This window comes from Nelusetta ayraudi, unplaced genomic scaffold, assembly GCF_046127955.1.
Source record: "Nelusetta ayraudi isolate G7.1 ecotype Tasmania unplaced genomic scaffold, CSIRO-AGI_Nayr_v1 ptg000048l, whole genome shotgun sequence".
Taxonomy (NCBI): domain Eukaryota; kingdom Metazoa; phylum Chordata; class Actinopteri; order Tetraodontiformes; family Monacanthidae; genus Nelusetta; species Nelusetta ayraudi.
Window position 1 is genome coordinate 16,386,160 of NW_027466098.1, and position 15,153 is coordinate 16,401,312.

General features: G+C 45.1%; 1 protein-coding gene across 1 annotated transcript in view; it reads right to left on the bottom strand.

The window, feature by feature from the left end:
- Window positions 1-3,806: 3,806 nt before the first annotated feature.
- Window positions 3,807-15,153, bottom strand: part of maml2 (mastermind like transcriptional coactivator 2) — a 40,744-nt gene continuing 29,397 nt past the window's right edge. The window contains exons 3-6 of the mRNA XM_076036722.1: window positions 13,059-14,345; window positions 5,900-6,040; window positions 5,705-5,813; window positions 3,807-5,137 (exon numbers count right to left, since the gene is read on the bottom strand). Coding sequence (XP_075892837.1) covers window positions 4,374-5,137; window positions 5,705-5,813; window positions 5,900-6,040; window positions 13,059-14,345 — 2,301 coding nt within the window. The 3' untranslated portion in view covers window positions 3,807-4,373. The remainder of the gene's footprint in view (window positions 5,138-5,704; window positions 5,814-5,899; window positions 6,041-13,058; window positions 14,346-15,153) is intronic.

The following is a 15,153-nucleotide window of genomic DNA, read 5'->3' on the forward strand; positions in this document are numbered from 1 at the left end:
TAGCTTAGACGAAGCAGCATTTTTTTGCTTGTTGTTTTTTTTTAACTTCTTTGATAATAGATAAATTAATGCATTTTTTAACAGGATCAACTGTTTTCACGCGAAGTCGGCTAAGACGCAGTTTGATTGAGTTTTGCCTTCTTATTTGTTTTTTTAAATACTATCTAGCAGAGTTTATTGTCTCTGATTTACTCCATACATATTAGCCTTATTGTATCGTTTATTCGTTGATCACATGCAGCAGCTTTTGTTTTCTGTGTCTCCGAAACCTTAACCAAAAAAAGAGGCAGATCTCTCAGCTCCACAAATGAAAGCTCTTCAATCAATATATATGTATATATGTATATATATATGTATATATATATATGTATATATATATATATATATATGTATATATATATATATATATATATATATATATATATATATATATATATATATATATATATATATATATATACATATATATATATATATATATGTATATATATATATATATATATATATATATATATATATATATGTATATATATATAAAAAAATCTCGACACTCATGTTAGAAAGTGTTTCCTCTTGGGTGCCCATCCCCCGCCCCCAGTGATGCTTGATGCTGTGCTGTGTGTTGAAACGAGGGGTTTGCTAGGCTGCGGACAGGTCCAAGCAGGTCGGAGAGTCAGTGGGAGGGCTGGAGGAGGAGGAGGAGGAGGAGGAGAAGGCCAGGGGTTCGACTGCTGCGTGTTCATGCGGAATTCTGAAATAGTTGTTGTTTCTCTCTCTCTCTCTCTCTCTCTCTCTCTCTCTCTCTCTCTCTCTCTCTCTCTCTCTCTCTCTCTTCTGAGACACAATTGAAAAACAATCAGTCAGGAATTGTTTGCGGCGGATTCCAAAGATGTTTCGTTTGGTAACAAGGCTAACATTTACATTTGCCCTCACCGAAGTCCAGAAACGGTTTTGATGTGTTTTTGTTTTTCTTTTCTTTTCTTTTTTTTTTTTCAAAAAAGAACAAAAAAAAAGAGAGAACGGTCTCTGTGTGAACACACTGTATAAGCTAATGGGAAAGTGATGTAGAAGTGTTAACGGACAAACCTGAATAGGTCCAGTTGAGAGTTGTTGTTTTGTTGTTTGTTTTTTTTTCTTTCTTTCTTTCTTTCTTTCTTTCTTTCTTTCTTTCTTTCTTTCTTGTTTCGTTTTAGACGAGATTCGTTGTTTTGAGTGACTAACCCTGAGATTTCCAAGCTGACATTTTCAGAACAGACACGCCAGTGGCTCCATTCAAAAGCGCGCACACGTTTACATTCTACGCCGGGTCATAGAAACCGCGACAGCACAGGCGGAGACAAACACGCCGACACTTTTCTCACAACTCCAAGACATTTTGATGTTTACAGTCCAACTTCATCTTCGTATATCTGCAGTAAAAACCATGACGTTATCAGCCTGCCGTGCACAGATGCCCTTGGTTGAGAAATAGCAGGATTTCACACTCATTCTTTTGCCAGCCGACACTTTAGCAGTAGCACAACTTTTACAACTTTTAATGGAACAAAACATACATGTATGTATATATATATATATATGTATGTATGTATGTATATATATATGTATATATATACATATATATATATATATATATATATACATGTATATATTTATATGTATATATATATATACATGTATATATTTATATGTATATATATATATACATATATATACATATATATGTGTATATATATATGTATATATGTATACATATGTTAGATGAGACCGCATGAACAGTTTGTATTACACGTGCAAGAAAACCTCTATTGTTGATTTTTATCAATGGTGAAAAATCATGTATTCAGGATGGTTTCAAGATGGATACACAGTGTTGGTGAGAACAATGCAACTAAACCGAGTGGTACACTACAGTGCTTGTATTGCACGGCTCTGTGTTGCCTGGCATAGTTTTCGTTCAGATGCAATGACACATTTTTTTTTATGTCACATAAACCAGATTTTTTTTTTTTCTTTTTTTTTTTTTTTTGCTTCCTTAGTGTGTACTCGTCAGAGCATATTAGCTGTTGACTGTCATGGTAGCAATAGTGAAACTAATCACACGAGTTAAAAAAGAATTTTGTATTCAGAGTTTTCTAAATGCACATGAAATGAATTTATATTCAGTGATCATCTGTTCCTTTTTTTGATAGATATGTGCATGTGTTTTAGGACAGTAAATTCTGTTACATTATATCCTGCTTTATGATACTTTGAAATTGGCCTGAAATAAAGTATATACTTTGTGGTAACTTCTGCCGCATGTGCTGATATTGTACATCACAGAGCCAACAGGAGGTTTTGTTTGACACGAGCCAATTGGAAGCCTTGTTTTGCGCTTTATTTTGCTCTTTTGAATCTATTTTGCAGTTTTTGTTTTTTTTTCGGGGGAAAAAATTATTTAATCCACCAAAACTCATTAAAATGACCGTCCTGTGAAGGTTTACCTTGAAACGGAGTGGTAGAATGCAAAATCGCAACGTATGAAAATGAACAAAAAAAATTAAATATGCCAGAACTGGCCAAAACTCACTGGGATGACTGTACAATTATAGTTTAGCATGATATAGAGCGATAGAACGCAGAATCCCAACATTTCCATCAATTTTTAATCAGCCCGAAACTCACCAAAATCTCCGTCCTTTGAGAGTTTTTCATGAGACTGACTGGTAGAATTTCAAAATGTCAGCATGTTAGAAAATTTAAAAATCTGTATACTGTAGTTAAGGCTGAAATTAGGGTCAGGGTTTTGGGGTTCCTCAGGTGCTAGAAGCCCCAAATTTGATGTTGTTGTGTCTCAGGGGCTCCTGATGAAAAGGTAAGTGTCCCCATGTCTCTAGGACAAAGTTGACCTTTGACCCTCATAGACTTGCATGGCATTAGGGTTAGGGTTAAGGCTGGATCTAGGGTTAGGGTTAGGTCAGATATTAATCACGAAAATTATTTTGATAAAAACACCCTCACAGCTGCATAGGTTCAGTGTCGGAGATGGACACATGATCAAATACTGTTGAATTTGCTGGCACTTTAAAGTCGAGGTACATGTACATGCCAATTCTATGGTTGCGTTCATAGATGTTTAGGATAGAATTAGTAATTTCAACAAGGAAATATCTAAAGAAGGAATAGGGAAGGAAGGATACTGCCATTTCTTTCCACCGTTTGACTGATTTGAATTATTCAATTCCGGGGGTTATAGATCATTACCTAATTGTATATTTGCTACTTTATTCATACGTTTATTTCCATCTTCTAATTAAGCAATGCTTTAATCATTGACATTACAATTTTTATTAGATATTCAGTATAATTTAATCGTCGCAGCTGTGGCCTCGCACCAAAAACCGCACTCCTACTTCTGAAGACTGCGTGGTTTTGCTGCCCTCTTGTGGTCATTCTCGAAAAGGCAAGAAACACACTACCTTTTCAAATAATTCCTACGACACTAATACCGTATTCCAATTTCACAGAGAAACTTGTCGAATTCCACCAGTAACTGATGCACCAAGCATAATATTGCATTGACCCCCCCCCCCACACACACACACAGTAAGCAAACATTTTCTATTTTATGAAGCAACATATTCTCTTTTACGCTAATCATTTGTTTTTTGCATAAAGGCCTGAAAGAATCAGAGTAACCTACCTCACTTTTTCAATGTTGTGTTTCTGTGGTGAATTTCGTGCCAGTTTTTTCCCCACGGACAATAGGCTTTACTGAAAAACTGTACTGTGTGTGTTGTGCTTTGTCTCTGTTGGGGGAAGGAGACTGACAGTTTCATCTCTTTATTTACTCAAATCAAATTTAGTAAATTTCATGTATTATAATGAATCACTAGAATTAAATATCACATTGAAAAAAAAAAAAAAAGCTAATGGTTACATCATTTAAATTGCAACAAAAACAACCACAGATGGGAAAACATGGGCCATATCATGCTGAATATTGATTTCAAAGATATAAAACTCAACTCTGGGGACCAAGGTGAACTTGGAAGCAACACAGGGTTTTTTTTTTCTTTTCACAGTGTGAACTTGGTACTTTTGTCCTGCAACGCGTGAAAGCTCAGGTGTGACGAGAAGGACAACGAATGAACAGTGAGCGCAACAGAAAGCAGTTTCTTGGCTAGTATACAAGTGACCGAGAACAAAGCACAAACATCTTTCACAGTAAATACCAAAGCAAAAACGATAGTTGACATTATACATGATAACAGAGAATATGAGTTTATAAAATCCCAGTAATTAAAAAAATGTTACTCCTTACAATATATCTTACATCAATAATATATATTTATATATAATTTGAGCAGCGAGGTCAACCTCGGGTCAACTGTTCACGAGTGGCCGCCCAGAATCTCATCCAAGTTAATATCTTTCATCCAATCGTCGTTCCCAGAGCCGGACTTGAGCAGCGAGTCTATAAAGTCTGAGTCCGTGTTGATCCCTGGGACCGTGTTGTCCCCCTCGGGGAGGAAGTCAAAGGTCAGGTGGTTGGCCCGGTTGTTGTGGTAGCTGCTGGGGCTGGGACTGGCCCCCGAGTAGCTGCCGGCCGGTACCCTCTGTTCGGGGGAGGCCTGGTTCAGGTTGCCCACTGCCGTAGGGGATCCCATCATTGGCTGGCTGGGCCTCGTCGACGGGTTGTGGGGGAGCAGACCCATGTCTGGCGCCACCTGGTTGGGCGGGCCGACGTGTCTCTGTTGGTACAAATGGTTGGGCATGTCTAGCGGGGCGCCCTGGGACTGGAGGGGAGCGGGCAGCCGCCTCAGTCCGCCCGTCCCTTGCTTATTGGCCGAAGCCCAGCCCACGTTTCTCATCAGACCCCCCAGTCCCGCCGCCGACACTCCTGAGGAGTTCATGTTCATCCCGAAGGAATTGCCTTGCTGGTTCGGCCCCAGGAACCGGGCCTTGTTGGGATTGAGCCCGACGATTCGATTCTGGTTGTTGTTGTGCTGCTGAAACTGGCCGAGGCAAGACGTCGGATGGCTGATACCGAACCTGCGGTCTGACGGTGAAGGACTCAGCTGGGAGGCAGACCGACACGACATGGACTGGAGCTCATTCCCGGCCACATTAGTGGGAGACTGAACCGGGTTTTGACCTAGAACAGAAACCAAAGGAAATATTGGCAATTATGATTTCTGTTTAGGGATGAAAAAGTAAAATTCACTTCACCGTCATTTTTCAATAATAACAAACGTCTCATCAAATCATTTCTTATTTTGTCAGACACGTAGGGATTTTTTTGTGTTTCAACGTCATAATTATGTTGAAACACATCTAACAAAATAAGAAAATTAGAAATCATAGGAGAAAGCACAGTTTAGACACAATGAACCTTATTGGAATAATAGCACGTCATAGAAATTAGTCAGAAATTAGAAAAGTCCATAATTTACTTCATTTGCGTGTTCTGCCCTTTGTGACATCACAGAGAATACAGGACAACACTTCCAGCCAGGTGTTAGTCTCCACTACCTTATTTAGAACAAAAACAGCTGAACCAAAGCAAAGGCTAAATATCCTATTTTCTGTTTACCTGTAGAGGTTTTTGGATGAGTCATTGTGCAAGACTGTTTCACTACAGTCTGGGCAAAAAAAGAGAATCCTAAAATGTGTTTTAAATATGGGACTATTGACGTGACACTGCCGATTATGTGTTACACACCTGTGAAGATGCTCCCCTGCTGAACTGCCACCATCCCCCTCGACTGCTTGTAATCAGGCGGCGGTCGGGTGAGGTGACGGTTGAACTGGTCGTGATTGTTGTCCTTCTCCTGACAGAAAAAGAGACAAGACGGAAGCTGTGAGTATTGATTTGAAACAAAGCGTCGCTGCTGAAGAGTCGGGCGTGTCTTCTTACGGCGTTGCTGATTGCAGGATGTGGTTGGTTGAGCTGCCTCGGCATCGCTGGAGATTTGGCCGGACCTTTCTGTTGGTTCCCGGGAGGTTGGAGCTGCAACTGGCCCGACATGACGGGCAGCCTGGGACCAGGAGGGACACCCTTTTGGGAAGAAGACGGACATGGTGATTCGATGACGGAAACTTTTAGTCTTTTCGCCTCCTCTTTAGAGTTGTGTCTGTCGTCTATCTATCTATCTATGAATCTATAAATTGATGAATTTAGGGATGTTAACATCCCTATAAGGAATATCCCTTATCAAAGAAGTTTTCAATTCGAGAATAAAGTTGAAATTTCGAGATTAAAGTTGAAATTCTGAGAATAAAGTGGACGTAAAAAAGGACGAAATTTCAACTTTCGTTGAAATTTTGTTTTTTTTAACGTCCACTTTATTCAAGAAATTTTGACTTTATTCCCGAAATTTCAACTTAAAAGCCGAATTGAAAACTTCAATAAAAAATCTCCTTCCTGTAATTTTTTTTTTTTTACTCCTTGTGGCCCTATTCCTCTTTTGTACTTTTGGGGTCAACAGAAATGCAGAAAAAAACCCACGAAAAAAAACAAACAAAAAAAACAAAAAAAAAAAACACCCAAAATTCCTAAACGCTGCAATGATAGAGTCTGACCACAAGAGGGAGACATTGCAAAAGGTTTCAACGGCGTACACCGGTTCACCTCCGGCGGCAATGTGGACATGGCTACTCCCTCTCTGCAGATGAAATATGGAGATTTGGACAACAGCCTCTCTCTGGAGGGGGGGGGGGGGGTTCGGCAGGGTGTGGGGAGGCGGGAAGGGTGTGGGGTGGGTGGGTGCGCGAGCCCTCCTCAAGGTCTGCCTGCTTCCCTCTTGATAATCTCGTCCAAAGAGAGTGGAAAGAATCCCTGAGACAGCAAGAAACGCGTGCCAAGCGGAGGAGCCCGTGAGCCAGCAGCGGCAGCAGCAACACCACCGCCTCCATTTAATAAGCCGCCCTTCACTTATCGCCGTGTTGTGTTCGGGCGGCGAGGAGGCATTTTCATCCGCTGGAAAAGCCATTTGTGGCACCTGACACCGCCCCTGCAAAACATCTGTGTCAGCCGAAGGAAGGAGGACGGGGGTGGAGGAGGTGTGTGTGGGGGGGGGGGGGGTGGAGATGTGAGACTTAACATATGTTGCCGCCGATAAGCTGCTCCCACTGTGGCTGCTTTAAAGGTCCATTTCTCATTTAGCGTCCGCACAAAGTGCCACAAGTCAAAAAAAAAAAGGAAGCGAGAGAAGAAAAAAAAAAAAAGAATAAAAAAAGAAAAGCACATGGACGCCGTGGCTGCGCGTTCAAAGCCTCGCGGGAAAAAGCGAAAGCGCGAGTCGTTGGAGAGAAGTCGAGGGAGAGAGGAGATTAGCATGTGGCAAATCCGAGCCAACGTGTGTTGTGTACACAGTGTCAATCATTGTGTCGGCTCTAAATATTTCCCAGGGTGTCACGGATTAGAAATCCAATGTTGCCTTTTCCTCCCCATTAGCCGGAGGATGAAGCCCGCCGAGGAGCTTCCGCTATGACCTCCGTCAGAGAAGGATGGTGTGTGTGTGTGTGTGTGTGTGTGTGTGTGTGTGTGTGTGTAGGGGTGAGGGTGGGGGGGGGGGGGGGGGGGGGGGCACATGCGTGTTTTATTTCATTTCATTTCGGGGGATTTTTTCTCATGTGGGTAATAACAATCCGGACTGGGATTTTAGAGTGTGAGATGAGAGCAAGCAGAGACGGGTGCGATGAGATTACACGGCCAGCCTCCCGCTTGCCGTAGGAAGAGAAGTTTTGTCGCTTTTGATTCACGTTTACAAATCAACAGTTTCCTTCTTTCTTTGCTAATTTCTAGCCGGCAACGGGGCGGCGGCGGCGACCACAAGCGTTTTCCTTGCAAGACGGCTGCCAACCGTCTTTGCCTCCTTTCACCCCTCCACTCCAACTGAAGGACATTTCAGCCTTGTACAACTGAGTAATACTCTGTCACCCTGATGTGTCATAAAGCCGCTTTCCATGCCCTCCCTCCTCACCCTCTCACCCTCCCCTGCACTCGCTTCACTCTCATTCTTCACAAACTCGCTGCGCAAATGAGTACCACATGTGGTCTGGCCCGGGCCTGAGAGAAAGCAGCCGAGTGATTCAGTCTCCGCCGGTGCTGCGGCGGCGGCGCAGGCAGCAGCAGGCAGTAGCGATGGGTCGTTGGTGAACGAACCGCTTATTGGAGCCGACTCCTTGAGAAGTGAACAAAGAGAGCCGGCTCCTGCATGGGGAGCCGAACCGGAGAAACGGTTTTTGGGGTCCACCTCTGGTCGCTGTCGGAGTGGACGGTGATTTAGAACGAGGTTTAGTGGAGATTTTGTGCAAAACAAACGTGTATATATTGGAAACGGGATTAAACCGTATACAATGCCTTTATATATAACACACACACAAACACATACACACACACACACACTCACACACACATATTTATGATCCGAACATTTTTAGCTGAATGTTGCATTTTGTTTGTATCTTGTGATTTGTACAAAGTTGTGTAGTGTTTGTTTTGGTATTTTATATTTATTTTTACAGCCCTGTGTTCCATGTTGAGTGTAGAAATAACACACATTTAATATTTTGATATCATGAACGTGAATCGTTAATTTTAGCACATAGTTTGGTTAATGAAACAGTATAAGCAACAACAACAAGGAGCTGCTTGGGAGCCAAAAGAGCCGGTTCTTTTTAATGAGTCGAGCCAAAAGAACCGGCTCTGTGGAAAGAGTCGGAATTCCCATCACTAGCAGGCAGCTGACAGCAATCCGGGCTCACCAGCTCTCCCTCTCTCTGACACACACACACACACACACACACTGCACTTCCTCCTCATGACGCCGCCGTCCCTCGGGAGCGGCCTCGGCATCTGGACTTGGCCGCGGCTCCCTTTCCCAGGAAACAAGCGCTCTCTTCACTGGCGGAGTGACCCCCGGTAGGCTGTAACCCCCGTGGCCCCGCTATGATCCCGGCCGAGGGAGGGGGAGGGGCACCGTCACGCAAAAAAAGGAAAAAAAAAAAAAAAAAAAAAAAGAGAAGAAGTCGACGAGTGCCGCCAGCGAAGTTGACTACACACGCGAAGCCTGGATGTGAAGCGCCGGGGCTGTCATTTGGGTCGCAGCAGCTTTCCGTCAAAGGGTTCCGTGGCAGGGGCGTGATGGGGCTTCCCATGCAATATTTAAATTGTGGGAGGGTGAAATTGCTGCCAAATGTTTCGACGCGCGGAGCAGCGAAAGTCTCGGCGGGACGTCGAGGGGCAAAATGTTCACGGCTGATTAAAGACAAATAAGGAAGAGAAGCGACTGAACGTGACGTCAAACTTTCCGCAACTGCACGGAAGGAACGTCTATCTATCTATCTATCTATCTATCTATCTATCTATCTATCTGTCTATCAAGGCGCCAAAGTTGCTTCATGCAGTTCCCTCAACATCCTGGAAAAACAACAAGGTCTGCGAGCCTGGAATATGTAACGAGTGAATCTGCATTGAGTGACAGTCAGTCCACACGTTGTTTCCACCTCCACACTGGACGGGAAGCATATGGAGAACCACAAGTCTCCAGATGGGCAAACTATGGCCCGGGGGCCATATGTGGCCTGTTGAGCTTTTTAATCCGGCCAGCCGAACTTGAAGAGATGATTTTTTGTTGATGTTGTTGTTGTTGTTGTTGTTGTTGTTGTTGTTGTCACGCTTCTGTTCATTTTCAATTGACATTAAAGCAAATGTTCCTACATATCCCATGATGCATTTCTTCCTTCTATAAGATGGCTCACCAAAACACTCCGTCTACCTGCTCCTGTTCCCGGCCCCTCTGTCATATTTTAGGACAGGATGGTGGCGCACCAGTCAAAAAGTTTGCACACCACTGTGTTAGGACCTCCGCCAATGCAAATCTCACAAATCTCTTCCTGCATTTTTTTTTTTCTGTCCCAGCAGTCGGCACAGATTTGGGCAGGGGTGTGGGCTGCTGGCTGCTAATGTTACGCGCGGGGGGGTGGGGGGATCAGGGCACTCTTTCAGGACCTTTTCTCTCCCTGGCATTACTAATTCAGTTCACTGAGAGACTCTTTTCTCCTCCCGCCGAGCCGTCCTCTCCTCATTAGCCGGATGTTTAACCCCGTGTGTGCCGACTGCCGGAGACCAGCGCCATTAAGCAGCTCCGCCGTGACCGCGTCGAGCTTCTCCACGTCGTTCTTGCACCGTCACATCTCGGAATTCGCTTTTTTTTTTTTTTTTTTAGTTCTCTGTATCTGACTTGTTGAAAGGAAAGTGTGCTGGAAGCTGAACGTCCTTGGAAAAGGTTCTCCTCTCCAAAAGCTCTCGCCCTAATAAACTCAGGCAGAGGAACATGTCCTCAGCATTTTAAAGACCTGCCTCGACTGAGCCCTTTTTTTTTTTTTTTTTTTTCCTTCTCTCAGTTGCTTCAGGCTTTGGAAAAGTTTTCTCTCTTTAAATAATTGATCAAATTTCTTTTCAGGGCCTTTTCATTATTAGCTATCAAACTCCTCTCAGACTCACACACTTCCTTTTTCCACAGCTGTGATTTAAAAAAACAAAACAAAAATCAATGTCCCATCTTTAGGACTTATAATTTACATTAAAACATGATTCATTAAGTGTATAGCTGATTATGATATCACTTTTAATTATCTAAAAAAAAAATCAAACCACTTACATTTTTAATGACTTTTAATTGTTTCTTTGTTCTATTGACTACTAAAAAAAACTGAAACACCAACCAAAACAACCAACAACCCTGGTGAAAATCCCTTTTGAGTGTTCACAGTGATTTTTAAGGATTTTTTGCTGCAATTTTTGGACACTTTCCCACTAATTATTTTAGTTTTTCTGCAGGAAATCCCCAAAAATATTTCACAGCAGTTTTCCAGAAAAACTGAAGTGAGAATGAACAAAAATCTGGCAAAAATATCTGAGATTGAATTTAACGTAAAAAAAAAAAGAAAAAAAGGACCAAACTCTAATTAAACATATGCACGTCTGCCGTCGCATTAATTATGAGCCAAGACAGACACCTGTGCTGACGAGGTTACAAATTTGCATGGTGTGGAAAACAAGTCAAGGTGTGAAAACTTAAAAACGCTGGTGCAGCAATGAGCGACGCCCTACGTTGTTGGATTCTAGTGAACGAAGAAGGCAGGTTGCTGGCGGATCTACTGAACAACCCCTCCAGAGGCGACTCTCTGTGTTCAAGGAGCCTTGGTGAGTGGGCCATCATTAAAACACCTCTTTAAAAGGCACAATAGGGGATCTCATTTCGACGCGACATGTTGCAGTTTTGCACTGCACGGGCACCAAAACAAAACGGCTCCCTGCAGGTCTTCGGCAGCCTCCAGCGTCACGGGCAGTCAACCTCCGCCGAGCAAACAGGGACACAACTGCGACCGAACGGAAAATGTCAAGTGACAAAAAGTCCCCGCAGACGTGAAGCAGCGAGACAGAAGATTTTCCGCTTGGTATTTCATTTCTTTTTGAAATTTTTTTCTCTTGTAAATAACAATTTTGGCCCAGCGCGGCGGCCGCTTGCCTGCAGTGCCACAACAACACTAAGTATGTACATTGCAAAATGTGTTGCTCAAGCGGCAACAAACAAGCAGAACAAGCAGAATTTTTTGCGCGCCGCTGCTTTAAGGACATGTGAACACGCTGTACAACTCTCTCTTCTTCCGCCACTCAGACATTTTTTCCCCCCCCTCGATTGCTCTCTTGTGTGAGTCGCATTATCGTTTCGAGCAAGAGAAAAATAGAAAAAAAGAAAAGAGAAGAAAAGGCAGCCCACAGATACTGTTGGTGCTAGAAAACGAAGGAGGGAGGGAGGACGGTCAAAACCTCCCCAATCATAACAAATCAGCCACTCAACCTCCGGCACCAGACTAAGCAGATTACTGTCATTTTCCACCACATGTCCCTTGCAGCTAACAACCTCCAATTAGCAAATCCCGCTGTGCATATCTGTGCCCTGACGGGGGAGGGGGGGAGCCACCATGACAAGTACAGAAATTAGAAGTCCTGCATGTTAATCCTCCGTGCACTGGCAATCTGTGTCATCGTCAAAACACTGGCGCGGGGTGGGGGGGGGGGGGGGGGGAATGCATATTCAAGGGAGACACGGCGGCAAAGGCGACGACGGGGAAGAGGGAACAAAACAGCATCGCAATGTTGCTGCCCTCGACGGACGGTTGGATGCAACGAAGGAGAAAATTTAAAAATAATAAAAAAACAAAATCGTTTGAGGGTCTGAAGAGGGTGAGAGTGTGCTAGATATATTTGGTTATTTGCCCTACCTGTGTGAAATAATAATGATTCAAAGTCGAAAAACGCTTGACAGCTGCAAAAATTATAATAAAAAAACGCCGTAACTGGGCTTTGGGCCTCAAGCTCTACGGGATGAAAGACGGGTTTTAATTAGAAGCACTGAAGCCCCAGTTTAACGATTTCTATTATGTACGCAGTATATCCCAGACCTGGCGTTCTAAAGCGTCTCATGTGCTGAAGAGCCAACACAAAGTGTTTGGAAAGTGATGCAAAAAAACACTTGGATGGACCGACTGCCGTCTGTCACGTTCAAGTGGCTGGTGGCGGCACTGCTGCTGTTTAATGCCCATGGGAAAAACAAAAAAAAAGAAAATGTGGTTTTACAGCTGTGTTGTGAGAATACCGTCCAGTTGTAATTAAAACTGTCTCTGGCTAGCCTACTTACCAGCAGCCACTGTTTACAACTTGTAATAGCTTAGTGGGTGTTTTATTTATTTTTCTCCACACCAGTGTGAGGTTGTGAACCCATTTCTCATTCTTGTCCCTCCCCTTTCTTTATCTGTAAGGAAAAATGACTTTTTGTTTTTGGAATTCACTAAAACAGCGAAGGTGCCGTTGGGAGGGTTGGAAAAGATGGATGAACTAGATCGCAGAGTTGAAAGCTTGCAGCCTCCCTTCAGAGTCGGTACATCTCGGCCTTGACAAATAAAACCTTAAAAGGCCGAAAAATATTTGATGTCTGTTGAACGTGAAGCCAATAAATATCATAACGCAAACCCCGCGGAGGCCAACGGCCAGACGGAGGCCTTACCTGTCGCGGCTGTGACCCTTTGAACGGCAGCCCGGGGGGCTGCTTGGCCTGGAGACACGGCGGCCCAGAGGTGGCGCCGCCCTGTTGGTTTTGGAAGTGAAGCGCAGGATGATTCTTGCCAGTCGACTGTTGTTGCTGCTGCTGCTGTTGTTGCTGCTGCTGTTGCTGCTGCTGGGCGGAAGTCGTTTTCACCGAGGCCGCCATGACAGACATGGGCTGGCTGCCCGAGTGGTTCGGCGCTTTGGGGCTGAAGTGCAACATGGGCTTGGTGCTCAGAACCTTCATGTCCACGTGGCCGTTGGTCTTGAAGAGGCAGTTGCTGCTAATCCCTTTGTTCTGGGAGCCGATCCGCTGGCCGCCACCCGGCGCCGGGCCGGAAACTTTGTCCTGGGGGAAGTTGGTGGCGCTGGAGGTGGAGGAGGAGGAGGAGGAGGGGGAGGGGGAGGAGTGGGTGGTCAGGCCCGGAGCCCAGCCGGTCAGTCCTGCAGGTGGCGCCGCCGGGTGTTGGTGATGGAGCAGCGAGCCGGGCTGCTGCTGGTTGGCCGCCATCTGCTTCAGCTGCTCGGCGCGAGATATCTCTGGCCAGCAGGGCATGGCAGCGCGAGTGGGCGGGGCCAGGGTTGGGGCTTTCTGGGAGGCGTTGGCGGAGGAGGCGGCGCCGGCCACGGTGAAGGACGGCCCCGCCGAGGCCGGCCGCAGCTGGGGCAGGGCGCACTGGACCTGGCCGAAGTCCGGCGACGGCTCCATTTTGATGGGCCGTTCCATGGCGGCGCAGCAGAGGGCGCTGGCGCCGGCCGCCCCGGCCGAGCTGGGCCGACCCAGGTCCAGGCCGAAGGCGTCGTCCTGCTTCAGCATCCTCTCCAGCTCCAGGTCGTTGAGCGTGGGCACCGTCTTGGTCAGCTCGTCGAACAGGTCCTGCAGATCCGGGTCGATGTGGCCGCCGCCACCCTCGTCCTTGAAGTCGAACATCACCTCGGCGCCGGAGCGGCCGCACGACGGCACCTCGCTGGGCTCCTTCTTCATGTCCCTCAGGGTCATGTTGAAGACGTCCTGGCCCACCCCGTGTGGCAGCATGTAGCCCTTCCTCTGCACGTCCATGCCAGAGGGCACCGAGGGCAGCGGGTGCGGCTGGTTGGGGTTGTGGCCGCAGGGTCCGCGGCCCAGGGCGCCGCCGTCCAGGCAGACCCGCTTGAAGTCGGAGCCGGAGAAGCCGCAGGAGAGGCCGTTCTGCTTGTGTCCTCCTCCTGGCGCATGTCCCTCGATCTTCCTCCGCAAGGATCCCTGGAGCTGAGAAAGAGGACGACAATTTAAAAGTTGAGTTTGTAATATTTGAAGAATTCGAGAGGGAACAGTGACATCAAGTGGTTGCATTTTAGATTTCAGCCCTCCCTCTCCCAAGCTTGCCAGTGAACTACAGTGGCCTGTGCACGTGAACCTGGAATCCTCATTCACCTTCTTCCTCATTGGTTTATTTGAGGACGCAAGCGTTCCAACTAAATATGAAACAATTGGTGCTGCAAAGATGGCAGCTAACTGGGAGCGACACTCTTGCTCTATGTATATTCTTATATATATATATGAGTAACAGTTCTATGGGTAGGAAAACCAAATGACTTTTTTGTACTGTGACTATACACTTTTATTAATCTATTTATGGTCAGTATATTAAGCTTTTACCAATATAAAATTCATAAATCAGGCCATATATCACACACCGGACCTTTAAGAAATGCAGTAATTTGAAGATCTTTGACGATATCTGAGTTTTTTTTTTGTTTTTTTTGGCATTTCTGGATGGAATCATAACTTCTAGGATCTGGGAAGATCCTTTTAACAGCTGTAAGAGTGAGTGTGTTCGGTCTCCATGTATCACTGTGACAGTGAACCTTTATTCAAACATCGTAGTGTCTTAATCAGACAAAAAAAAAAAAACACCTTTCATGGAGAGAAACGTTTGGACGTCACGGCAGCACGTGAGGAGCCGTCACGATGGGAAGCTAGCCGGCGGTGAGCGCGACGCAGCTGACAGGCTGCCGGGAGAAGAATGGAGTCTTTGTTTCCACCTCATTTGCATACATTATAATTTCTTCCATTG